The 13,619-nt window shown below is 43.1% G+C and overlaps 1 protein-coding gene across 3 annotated transcripts; it reads left to right on the top strand.

Annotated features, from left to right (window-relative positions):
- The first annotated feature begins 38 nt into the window (after positions 1-38).
- Positions 39-12,970, top strand: ctbp1l (C-terminal binding protein 1-like). 3 transcript variants are annotated; one of them, XM_030396922.1, is made up of 11 exons: positions 39-230; positions 1,356-1,404; positions 2,505-2,648; positions 7,544-7,698; positions 7,828-7,972; positions 8,063-8,269; positions 9,645-9,859; positions 10,314-10,444; positions 10,535-10,662; positions 12,184-12,301; positions 12,399-12,970. In XM_030396922.1, the coding sequence occupies exons 3-11, from the start codon at positions 2,588-2,590 to the stop codon at positions 12,571-12,573; spliced, it is 1,335 nt and encodes a 444-aa protein (XP_030252782.1). In that variant the 5' UTR covers positions 39-230; positions 1,356-1,404; positions 2,505-2,587; the 3' UTR covers positions 12,574-12,970. The 3 variants fall into 3 exon arrangements, with proteins under 3 accessions (XP_030252782.1, XP_030252783.1, XP_030252784.1); XM_030396923.1 differs by lacking the exon at positions 39-230 and adding an exon at positions 437-577; XM_030396924.1 differs by lacking the exons at positions 39-230; positions 1,356-1,404; positions 2,505-2,648 and adding an exon at positions 3,294-3,640.
- Positions 12,971-13,619: the final 649 nt, after the last annotated feature.

Genomic DNA, 13,619 nt, shown 5'->3' with positions numbered 1-13,619 from the left:
GGTCTGTCTCTCTGGTGGGTCTTGGGTATATTCTGTCAGACTGCCGTTCCGCCGTGGAAGGTGAGGGCGCTCCTTCCAGTCCACTCGTGCTTTTTCACAGCCTGCCTGACCCTCCACCCCCTCACCAACAAGCCACTTCCTCTATTGTCTGATTTCATGGCGATCGGGAGAGAGGGAACACCACCGACGCACGCACACTGTCTCAGCACTCTTGAAAGAGTTTATCCGGGGTAAATAACTGACTAATTTTTGCAAGATTTGGTCACTTGAGTTACAAAGTAGTCCGGCTCGAATTCAGCCATGTGGGCGATCCACCATTCCCTGTATAGTTGATCATTTTGTTGCTTCTGGGTCAGATATTTCACATTGTAGCGCCACTCGCTGATAACAAATCGGACGAAATGGGCTCCCCCTCCGCTCGCGTCTCTCCCACTCACTCAGCGGCACGCTAGTTAACGGCACTGGCTAGCTAACGTTAGCATCACTGCAAACGCTTTACAAATGAAGCTATTGGAGTGTATTTTGTTGACACACTTCACACTTTAGAGGCAGATAAACAACACCAGATTCATTTAATGTACGGGAGGTAACACGGATGTGTACTTTTCATTAAAATGTTAGCCACCTAAAGTCCTCAAATGTTTGTGTTTGGGTTAGCTAGCCAACATCGGTTAGCTAGCTGCCTTGCTAGTTAGCGTTAGCTCCGATCGCGATTCAGAAGTTATTGCAAGATGAACTACTTCGGGGCGAGCAGACTAATAATGATATTTTTGTCATAACGGGAGAATTGAATTACTTAAGTACATGCACGGAACGTATTATGCACGATGCACCAGACACCCAGCTATTCTCGATAGCCGAGAAACGGTTTAGTTAGCATCACGAGCTAGTTAGCTACTTAACGGTAACTTGGCTGCTAACGAGGGGGCTTCAGACCCACTGAGAGTTTTACTACAACCTTCAAGTTATTGTTTAAATTAGCGGATCGTGCGGCGAACTAACGTTGACCGGTACCGGCAGTGTTTGTCTGAGTGCACTATGGGGGAGAGCGGTGTTATTATTGCAATAAAGTTGATCACAAAGTTGTAAACCATGATCAACAACTTCAACAGGTTAAATGGAGAAGTGTAAAAGTAAAGTAACTCGGTATCAGCTTGTGTGAGCCTGACTTGAACGAGTTATGAACACAAATCGGCTTTATGAAAACACATAACAATAGTTATATGTATTGACTGCTGGGTATGGGCCCCTGCGAGTGTCGATAATATGGAGTTACTGTGTTCTTCCTAAGCCTCTCCAGTGTTGGCTGTGTGACACTGTCATCATCTAAAATCCGCCTTTTTCTCTGTTTACAGTGTAAACTAAGTAGTCAACCTGACTGGCACAACGGACATAGTTCTCCGGGTGAGTGTCTCTCTACAGTCTTGTCGCCTCAGAAATAACCCACAATCAGCAATTTCTCTTGTTTAATTTGATAAAAGTAGTTGTTTTCTCCAAAAAGGAAACTGATGCTTGAAGTTATACTCTGTAGTTTTGGGGACAGACTTTTAATTCAGGAGAAAAAGATCTTTTTTAATCTGATTTTGTATATATATATATATATATATATATATATATATATATATATATATATATATATGTATATATATATATGTATATATGTATATGTATATATGTATATATATATATATGTGTATATATATATGTATATATGTATATATATATATATATATATATATGTATGTATATATATGTATGTGTATATATATATATATATATATATATATATATATATATATATATATATATATATATATATATATATATATATATATATATATATATATATATATATACAAAATCCTCTGTTTTCATGACTGAATAAACAAACTGACCATGAATGACAACACAATTTAAACTTTTTTACTTTGTTTATATTTGGTGGTCCCTGCCACCTTTCTGGCGTCACACAGTGTTCTGAGGATCTTAATATTCTCTGAGAGCAGCTTGTTTATTCAGTTATGGAAATTGAAGTTGTAGTATTACCTCATTAACATAGCAAATATGAAAAATCTGAGTTTTGAATTATTTTCCAAAACGACATGGTGCTTCTATTATAGTCTGCCTTTGTAAAGTTTTCTTGCACCATGGCCTTGTTTTAGTCATTAAGAAGAAGAAACCACACTTTATTAATCTCCTTTAAAAGGAAATTCAGCTTTTTCACTCTGGGTGTCAGAGCGAGGCAGTTGCCACATATAATGCACCCCGAGCAGTCAGGGGTCCGGTGCCCGGGAGGTGAACTGGCACCACTTCACATAATAGATGATGACAACATAGTCCATTTCCATGCCAGGAAAATTCAGAAGGCGTTAATTGTCCATTTGATCTTCAGTTTCAATTCCCCTTAAAGTTAATCAGGAAGTTGCAGATGAAAATACAACCAAGTGATTCATTTTTTGTGTGTTTTTGTCTTTACTGACTGTTTTTTCCTTTTTTGTGTCCAGGTGGAACTAAGTGGACATCGTTAAAGGGGCTCCCTAGCACTTGGATCTGTTCTTCTCTGTCCCAGGTTTAGACTGCTTGGTCTATGGCTCTGATGGACAAACACAAACAGGTCAAGCGGCAGAGACTTGACCGCATATGTGAGGGTGAGATTTCATAAATATTCATAAGCAAATAGAAATTCATATAGTGGAGCTTATGTTTTTTTTATGTATATTTATTTTAAGGTGTTAATAGGTATGCAAGGATTACAATTTTACCATACCCCAGCCATTCTACTATATACTCTAAAAGCATGGCTGTAGTAATGATGATTGCTGCTTCCACATATCTTCATTTGCAGCTGCAACCTGCAGCTGTAGGCAGACCATAGCAAGAGCACATTTTGTCTTTCTTAGGTATAGAAAATGTTTTTATGATATTTATTACTTACCTTTAACATGTCATCCTGGAATGTTGTGGCTTTGATGAGTTTTGTGTACTTGTTCGCTGTGCTCTTCACTCGTGTGCTGTCTGGTCATGCTGACCCATGTATATCTTACCTCCTCTCAGTGTGTTTGAGAGTGGCGGGGTTTCTGTTTGGTTTTTATTTTTGTTAGATTGGTACACAAGGAATGTACATGTAGAAGATTTGCACTGTTAACTTAATGTTGCCTCAATTACATGCAGTCAGGGCTGGTACGGCGCTTATATGTAGAAAAGGCAGCGCTTTGAGCTGTTGTAGAGTGGTGTGTGGACGATGGCGATCAGACATAATGGTGCGCTAAAATGGAGGGAACCGTCTGGGAGAGTCTCTGGAGACGGGTGAGAGGGAGAGGACAAGGTGAAGGGTCGTGGCCGCAGCTACAGGGAAACGGGCCAGCTGTCTCTTTAAAAAACGACAACAGCCCAAACCGCCCTCGGCCTCAGCCTCGGCTATGCTAATGAGGTTAGTGCTGGTTGGCTGGCCCTCAATGGAGCTGCTTGTGATTGGACGCCGGCCGTGGGGGAGGGGCTGGGCGTGGATGACAGCTGGGATCCAGCCAGCCAAGAGCAGGCTGACAGAGAGAGAGGGAGAAAAAAAGAGCGATAGAGGGAGAGTGAGGCGAGAGAGGGAGAGAGAGAGAGGAAGACAGGCTCACAGACTTCATAATGCAAGGTTAGGCCCGGTGCTCATGTGTTTTCTATTTTGGCATGTGTTTTTAAATTTGTGAACTGTGTGGTGGGGGGGGAGAGGTCTGAGGTTTGGGTGTGGAGCAGCTATGTGTGCGCAGATTTCCTTTTTTGTTCAGCTCGCATTGGCGTTGTCGCAGCCGCTAAGAAGGAACTGAATAACCGTGTGTGTCTAGCTGCGTCTGGGTGGAGTACTGCTGCTTGCTGCATTATCATCGTTTGCTGCCCCTCCCCCCTCACCTCTTACTCCTCCAACTGCGGCCAGAGGGAGAGAGAAGAGGAGGAGGGAGTGAGGGGAAAGAAAGGGAGAGGGAGGGAGAATGAATGAATCACTGAATGAATTGTATTGTGTGTGCGGCCATGCTTGCGCGTAGTAGGCCTCGGGTATGCCAGTGTCCTTTGACTCGAATTACTCCGTGTGTAGGCCTACTTGTATATATCCAGAGCTACTTTTTCAGTGGGGGGCTTTGTGACCAACCCCTTTGGGTTTTTGTCTATAGTAAGAGTCTCTTTGTGCCATCAGCGTGTAGCAGTAGGGCTGCTCGCATTCTTGAGCCATCTGCAATGATTGTGAATAACACTGCCGAATGGAATACAGTAGATTGTATATTTATCAGGGTAACAGGCTGTTTGTTATCTCTTTCTTCTTTGCCTGTGTGTGTGTGTGTGTTTCATGCATGCGTTGGGAAATGCTCCGACGCCAGAGGAATTTTTCACAAATATTTGTTTTCCACCCTCGGATACCAGCTCCCTTCCCTCCTCTGTAGTCTTGCTATTACCTCCCGTTCTCTGTCCGAGTAAATGTTTCAGCTAGACACACTCCCCCACCCTGGGACAAGCTCACACACACCTGTCACACAGCAGGGACAAGATAGTGTGCGCTGGTGCATGTGCGGCGTTCGTCCAAGCCAAGAACTGCTGAGAACGAGACTGAGAGCGAGGTGTAAATGGCATTTGCAGATATAACTATAACTTTCTCTTGATTTAACACCAAATGCATTGAAAGAAATGCGGCGGTAATTTACGTCAGATATTTTCTTTTTCGCATTCCTTTGTTGGCATAATGATAAATGGTCATACTGCACTTGGGCCAAATATGCAGATGTTTGCCAGTAAAGGTGTGTGTGTATCTGCATGTGTTTTGAAGAGAGGGGAGAACCAAAAAAAATAGGAAGGAGGGACTCAGACAGGAGAATTTAGGTCATGACTCAGACCCCCTCATGAACCCCCTCCGCCTCCTCTCCGAGACCCCGAGTTTTCTCCGCCCCTCCCCCCAGTCGCCACACACCATCACCTCTTCCCCTGCCATCCCAGCCCCCTCCCCTCTGCATGCGCTGTTCTCATACAGTGGCAGGTCAAATTCCCAGACTTAACACTTATTCAAAATTGCTCTCCGTCATTTACCAGAATCTAATCTTCCCTCCCCTCTTGAGGAGACCTGAGTAGAACAGAGGCGGATCAATAAAAGCTGGAGAGTGTATATTGGTTCAATGCATTTCTAAACAGAGCTGGAGTTCGATACCAAATAGGCCAGGATGCTGGACGCTCTCCATGCCCCATCACAGATTTAGTTACACATTGCTTTTGTAACCATAGAACACTGTAGGAACACACACACTTGCACACGTCACCCTGGTAGTTTCCTGAGGGTGTCGGTGGAAGTGGATGCATTGGAAAAAGAAAGTCATAAAAAGTCTGAGTTATTATTGTCTAAGGAGAGCAGCAGTTAGCCCCCATTAACGTTAGCCATGTGTGCAGGGGGATTTTGTGTGAGGGTATGATGACTTGCATCATGTCGGGCTGTCCAGACATGGGAAGCGCAGACTGTTGAGTCACTGATGCTTATTTTGAAATGGGTCATTCCATGCTAACTCACCCCAAATTCAGAGCCTTTCGCAGTCCGTGTCGTGGATTTTCTCGAAAAACATCATGTAAAAATATCTTAAGTTCATGGGCCCTCTGAGCTTAACTTTATATTTTTGTGATTCTATGTTTGGTATTCTAATACATTATTTTTTGCTTGATTGGGCTTAAATGTGTTTTGAACACCCGATAAATCCTAAGGATAATTTGCAACATCAATTTATGTAATTAGTTGTTGCAGAATGTCTGTCATGAATCAAAACTATAATTTTTAGTAGAACGAAGAATCGAGTTGAATTGAATTATTGTTCTAGTGTTCACTGTCTTGAAACAAAATTTAGGTTGTTTAGTATTATAATAGTTCTGTCAAATCTAGAATTCATTTTGTGCTGCGTGAATCTAACACACGTCTTGCTAGATTTACCTTCAGAGCTGAAAACCCCACTTTATAAGATATTTTAACTGTGGTTTACACCAGTGGCACAGGGGCTTTGGATCAGATCATTGCAGATATATGAAAAAAATCAAAAAATCTAAAGCTATCTCATCATCATTTGTTTATTTATATTTTGCTATTTTTTATACTCACCACTTGGTCATCTTTTCATACTTATCCATGAAACATTCATTGGTTTCATTTTAGTTTGATATTTGTACTGTGACTTCAAAGTTTTTTATCTTCAGTTTGAAATAGCTTTGTTTGTTGCATGTTAGATGCCATCTTGTTTCATATGTCTGGACAAAATATAAGTCATGATTCCTCACCTCAGTACACATTATTTAATCATTTCTGACTCTTCTGAAGTAATTTCTGACATCATCAACTGGTAACATTAAAAATTTGCGAGTCTGGGCTAGTACCACCTGAGGTAGCTTTTAGCAAATGGATTGCAACTTCACTGAAAGTATACAGAAGATCGTAATTATATTTAATTTCATCATTAAGCAGCTTGATGTGATAGTGGGATCGTGGAGTCTCTACTGCTGTAGTGGAAAAAGCTCAGAAGAAGCAACCAACTGTCACAAGACGGTCTAAACCAATGAAACGGTAGAGATTTCAAGTTTGGTTGCATTGGGAAAAGACGAGGAACCTTTGTCGAGCGGATGTTCTGACTTGACAGGTCATTCTAGGTTTGTTTGCATCACCAGAAATACTTCTTAAATATAGTTTTCTTCAGAAAGTGTTGTAATCCTTTCAACTTGCATCCCACCAGAAAACTGAGTCACTCACTGAGGATCATAGATACAGAGAAAACAGGGGAGCTTACAACATTTACAGGAAGGCCTGGACAGAAGTTGTGTCCCCCATGTGTAAGAAAGGAGTCAAAAGTCACTGTTGGAACAAAAACCTAAGATTCACAGATGACATGAAGAGTACACATCAACATCAGCAGCTAGTAGAGATGAAACCTGGGCTGTCTCATCTGTACATGCTCAGAAAGTGTACAGCATGAATTACAGCTTTACAAGTGCAGGATTTTCTCACCTGAAGCTAAAGTCAGCTGTGGGAAATGTGAATTATTTTTATCACAGCCAGCAAATAATTGCTCAATGTCTTGCAGAGGATATGCCTCATGGGGTTTAAATCAACTCGCAAAGGTTTTAAAATGTGAAATGATAAGTGTATGAAGCTAAGGAACTAAGAAATATTTAGTCCGGATATGCAAAACAAGATGAAATCATCTAGTATGCAACAAACCAAGCCTTACAAGCTGTAACTTGCAAATTCTACCTCACCCAACCATAAACGGGCTCACACAAAGATCGAAAAACCTTGAAGTCAACACAGTACAAACATCTACCTGTGGAATAAAACTACTGGACATGACAGCCAGTCATTCTGGGTGATTCGGTGTGGAATAACCTCAATGCAAGCAACTAGTAGCTGTAGAAGTGTCATTAGCAAGTCGTCACTGCATTGAAGTTGAGATGAAAACCTGTGTTTTTTCTCTCAGATTTGTATTGGTCGATGAATATTTGTTGCTCATGTGCCACAACCAACATTCATTCTTCCCTCTGGACTCAGGTATCCGACCCCCTATCCTGAACGGGCCAATGCACCCGCGGCCCCTTGTGGCCCTGCTGGATGGGCGCGACTGCACTGTGGAAATGCCCATCCTGAAAGATGTGGCCACTGTGGCCTTCTGCGATGCTCAGTCCACACAAGAGATTCATGAGAAGGTAGAGCCAACACACCCCTCCACACCCACACCCACACACACATATCCAGGCTGCGTTCTTCATTCTACCACACAGTATGGAAATATAGGACTTTTACATTATTATTTCTGATGTATTTGTCTTCTGTAGGTGCTAAATGAGGCAGTGGCCGCTCTACTCTACCACACCATCACTCTCTCCAGAGATGACTTGGAAAAGTTTAAAGGCCTCCGTGTAATCGTCAGGATTGGCTCCGGCTTTGACAACGTTGACATAAAAGCAGCTGCTGAGCTAGGTGAGGGGCTTCTTAATGTTTACAGAGATGTGGTATCGCATAGAATAATACACAGAGGTTAATCATCCTTTCCTCCTGTCTATCATCCAGGCATTGCCGTCTGTAATGTGCCGGCATCTTCGGTGGAGGAGACAGCCGACACCTCGCTGTGTCTGATCCTCAACCTTTATAGGCGAGTCACCTGGATGCACCAGGCCCTCAGAGAGGGAACCCGCGCTTCTAGTGTGGAGCAGATCAGGGAGGTAGCTGGCGGCGCCGCTCGTATCAGGGGTGAGACGCTGGGCATTATCGGTCTAGGTGAGTAAAGACTGTACGTAAGGTGTAATTGAACAGAAAGTTATTTTGTGCTTCAAAGGAGCAATTTGTGAGATGTGGCTAGAATTTTATTTTAAAACATTATAAAAATTAACATCATCAACAGAATGTGAAGAAACATCAGTGCTGACATTATGTCTGAGACGTCCAAGTAGTTTGTTGCAGAGGTGTACTGAAGTTAGCATGATAACTGCTAGCCCTGGCCCCACTTGTCTCCTCAGACCCCTTTCTATTTTTAGTCCTGATCCCTGTGGTGATGCAAACCCAAGGACCACTGGCCCCATTGCTAACTAAGCCTTGAGCCTATTAGTTAATGGTAGCAAGCTACACCTGAGGATGGCTGACAAAGAGCAGCAGTTGTCTGTAGGCATGCGCCGATTGGTATTGGTCTGATATTGGCCAAAATCACACAGTCAGATATCTGAGTGGGGAAAATATATAAACCGATCAGATGTATTCACCTCAATTGTCCCATAAACGATGCACGACATGCCATAAAGAGAGCGGCATGTGTCATGTGACTAGCTGGAGCGAGGCTTGAGTGATACTCTCATCATGTCAGCTATCTGAAATTACTTTAAGCTAATGGAAGAAGAAAGCTAAACCGCTGAGTGCAATTTATGCAAAGCAAGTGTGTCGAGGGGAGGCAGTACCATTGGAAACTTCAACACCACCCACTTGATAAAACACTTGCAGAAATGCTGTGGGAAGGCGCTGCAAAAATTTTTTTTACAGGCAACGAGTGACTAAAAGTAAAGTGCACCACAACAACCAATTCTGTTTATCCAATAGCATGTTTGGGCACGCAGAGTCAAACGGCGCCGATTTGCTTTCCCATCTCCCGTTTTACTACACCGAGTTGAGTGGTGATGTTTCGTAACTGCAGCCAACCCATAATAAGTCCCGGTCTCCCCTTAAATCGATACTGAATTCATGTCTGTGCTGGAGACCTGAGAGGAGGCGATTTTAAAAGTCTGTGTTAAGCTCTCAGTGCTTTTGTAGCTTCTAACTGAATCTCTTCAGTTTCTCTCATCCTGCTTGTGCTTTCAAACACCTGCTGTGTTTTACTGTTTTTTTGTGTTCACTTTCAGCTGTTTCATGAGTCATGTTTTGCTGGTGAAAACACAGTGTTTCCTGTAATGCTGCTTCGTTAAAAAAAGCAGTATCAAGCCATCCCTAGCTGTCAGTTACTCTGGTGATGTGCTGCACCCCTGTGTTTCTGGAGCTACCTTCTAATTCCTGCTATATTCTCCAAATTACACCTTGAAAAGATCTGTTTAGTCCAAGCTTGGTAGTTGATGTCCAGACAAACATTATGCTTCGGGACCTAACCTTACCATTTGTCTTTGTGTTCCAGGGCGTGTTGGCCAAGCGGTGGCTCTGCGGGCTAAGGCCTTCGGTTTTGGCGTGATCTTCTATGACCCCTACCTGCCTGATGGTGTGGAGCGCTCGCTCGGCCTGCAGCGCATGGCCACCCTGCAGGACCTGCTCATCCACTCTGACTGTGTATCCCTGCACTGCAGCCTCAACGAGCACAACCACCACCTCATCAATGATTTCACCATCAAACAGGTGTGCAGATGCCCCCTGAAACACACACCTTTTGTCTCATGTTTTTTAATAGTTGATAAAATTGTTTTTTGTTTACTTTTTATGACATTTATACACTCTATCCTGTCTCATTCTTCCCCTGGTGGTATACAATGATAGTGAAAGGATTATCTGTAAAATATGTAGAGAGAATAAATAAATGTCTTTGTTCATTCAGTGTGTGCTCTAACTTCACCAGCTAGAATCAGCATTCTGTTTTTATAAGCAGCTTAAAAATCCTGACTTAAATATTTGGCTTACACTGGTTGAGCATAATTGTTTAGACAGTCTAGACAACTTGGCCTGAACCATTGCTCCTGTATTGTAGGTCAGTCTGGAATATAAATTGGAATATAGCAATGCCAAATCATTGCAGCCCTCTCTGGAATGGTCTGCTCCCCATAGTTTAATCATATTGTTGCTAACTCTGATACAGATGCGTCAGGGAGCCTTCCTGGTGAACACATCAAGAGGAGGCCTGGTTGACGAGAAAGCATTGGCTCAGGCCCTGAAAGAGGGGCGGATACGAGGGGCTGCCCTGGACGTCCATGAGACGGAACCTTTCAGGTGGTCCTGATACACAAGCAACACAAACAGCTGTGAATGACAGAAAACCTCATTACTCGTCTCTGTAACATCCTTCTCCCTTCTTCACAGTTTTTCTACAGGCCCTCTGAAGGACGCCCCCAACCTGATCTGTACCCCGCACACATCCTGGTACAGTGAGCAGGCCTCGGTGGAGGCTCGCGAGGAGGCCGCCAGGGAGGTTCGCCGCGCCATCACTGGTAAGACACAGTTTACTATAACAGTCCACAGCAAATGGTAACGTTGAGTATTTAGAACACTGATTTGCTTATGGTTATACAAAATTCATGGTGATGTGGCTGATGAGTGTTTTTACAAAGGTATCTGTAGATATTGATATATAATTAATTACCTGACATGATTACTTTGTCACATTTGAGATGCATGAACCACTGAATGTAATGTGCCAGTTATGCTTGAAACAAATTTGTTAACAACATAGTTGCTTGGGAATTTTCTGTTTATCAATAAATTAATTAAGTGACTGATGATTTCAGCTGTGGTTCGTGTTTTGGGGCAATACACTGTTTAAACACTTTTTTAGCAGTCTTTAGATTAGGAGAAGCCATTAACTAGAATGAGCAGAAAAGTGAGTATTAATGCAGTGGCTGGAAATAAAACGCATTCCTGCAAATGAGCTATTCTCCGTTGACATTTCATCATTTTATACTTGTAAATTATCTAAAACCAGAATTGTATGAAGACTTATGATTTGAATCTTACTACTTCGTTGTACACAACTAACTGGGATGGAAGCATAGAAGGGTGATGGCAGAGCATCACAGCCCTTTTGTTTCTACCCATGACTCTGCTCTAAGCTGCAGTGTTCAATGTTAACAAAGTCGCCAAAACTACTGGCCACAATGAAAAGAAAGGTAACTCCATGCTACAGAAGTTTAAGAAAAATGTTTGGATCTCACTTGGATCATCATCAGGTCAAACCTTATGTTACAGAATCTGTGCTTTTCAGTATATTGTAGTGCATGATGTATAGATCATTTCCACTCTAAACCTGTTCGACCTGATGAAGATTCAAAGTTCTGTGGCAGGCATAAATGTGCTTATTACCTTCGTTTCATTAACACAATCTCCTGATAGCCTTGCACCTACATGATGCCCAAGACGCACGCTATTTATTTACTTAACTGTGTGGAAATATGTTATCACATCACAGATGATGATCAGAGGTACTGACACAAAAGCATAGCATAACATCTCAGACTTGACATAATGGTTAAAAAGTGGGCTGGTTGCTCTGTAGGTCTAATGGAATGTACAATCCTACATTTCAATAGTTTCATGGTAAGGAATATGCTTAAATTCAGATATACTCCTTCAAAAGTGCTCATTTTCTAATATAAACTAATGTTTCATCTGCACACTCACTTATGTAAACCAAAGATTTTTTTTTGTATTTGAAATGCAAAAGATGCAGAACCATCCTGTCATCACATTTGTCAAAATTAGTGAGCATTAGATAAGCCTGATCAGTACATAAAGTTTATATGAACAGCTTGTAAACTAACATGACAACATGCATTGATTTCTCTTACGTTTAACATTAACAATTTAAATGTCATGATAAAGGCCTCAAGAGACATGGGATTTTTAGTTTTTTTGTTTAAGGTACCTTGAAAGTTTGTGAATTATGCCATTATTGAAAATATACAAGCATCAGAGAACCTTTTTGGAAGAGTAATGGTGTCTTTTTCCCGCTCCAGGGCGTATCCCCGACAGCCTGAAGAACTGTGTTAATAAGGAGTATCTGATGGCAGCCTCTCAGTGGCCGAGCATGGAGGCCGCCACTGTTCATCCAGAACTTAATGGAGCCACTTACAGGTGAGAGGATAAGAACCGGTTATGAGGCTGAACATGTGTCCATAGTGAGCATCTCTGAGGAGCAGCTGTCATATTTCTTTCCCCGTATGTGTTTCAGATTTCCTCCAGGTCTGATCAATGTTGCAGCAGCAGGGGGTCTCCCGGGAGCCGGAGGAGGTGTTGAAAGCCTGGTTTCAGGAACCTTGGCGCACGGCATCGCCCCTGTCTCCCACCCCCCTCACGCCCCCTCCCCTAAGGCCGAAGCCGACAGAGACATCCCCTCCGACCAATAGCCCCCGCAGCCGCCGCCAGCACATTCCGTCACCTCTGGAAACCACCCCCACCCCCACCTCCTCCCAGCATCAGACACAGCCCAACCCTCCAGTACATCGGCCACGCCAGTTTGACCTGATGTGGATCTACACAGTCGTGTTCCTCAGATCACATAACCAGCCCAGGAGTGACTTATCCACAGCTAGCCCCATCCCACACACATCCCTCCATCTTCGTCCTCATCTCACCCTCTCCCTCACCATGCCCCTCCCCCTTCACTCCCCCACAACGTCAGCAATAACTGTTCTCAAGGATTCAATGATTGGATTGGTTTATATCCTTAGTTGGCTGTTGTTTTAATGGAACATTGATCTGTTGTGGTTCTAGGTGTTAATGTTTGTTTGTAAAAAAAAAGGAAAAAAAATAGCATTTCTGACATGAGGCTCTCCAGTCTGCTGCCTCCTGCAGTCCTCCTCTGCTCAGGGGCAGACAGGCGGAAGCCCCTCTTTGTACATTAATGGCTCATGTTACTGCTCTCTTCTTATTCTTCTTTTCTGTTTTTTTTCTCCCTCCTCCCACGTTTCTTGTAATGGGGGAAAACGTGTACTAAAGTTAAACTAGACAGAATCACAAACAGTACATCCTGTCCTCCCCACCAGGCATCTAGCTACCCCCTCAGCCCAGTTTGGCCCTTGGCACTGTCGTCAGCTCGCTCAGAAGACGGATCTATGATGCTGTCAGACTGTCAAAATGTGTTTTCCCTGCCGAGTCCATACTCCAGATAGTGATATCCGAGACCCTTTGTCGCCTTTTACCGCTGTGACCGTCTAGTTTCAGGACAGTCGTCCTTGTATTTACACATGGATTGTTTTATAATAGCTCAGAGCGTCATATCAGAGAGCACCTTGGCTTGACTTTACATCTGCAGCTAGAGTGCCATGTGTGAGGTCCTCTAAACATGGTGCCCACACAGCAGGCCGGAGGCATCGCCAGCAGAGGGCACCATCCGACTGCACGCAGCTCATTTCAGTCCGACACATGGACAGTTGCAGGTTAGCTGTAGTGA

This window comes from Sparus aurata, chromosome 18 (genome assembly GCF_900880675.1).
Source record: "Sparus aurata chromosome 18, fSpaAur1.1, whole genome shotgun sequence".
In the NCBI taxonomy this organism is placed as follows: Eukaryota; Metazoa; Chordata; class Actinopteri; order Spariformes; family Sparidae; genus Sparus; species Sparus aurata.
This window is presented reverse-complemented; position numbering and strand designations above follow the sequence as displayed.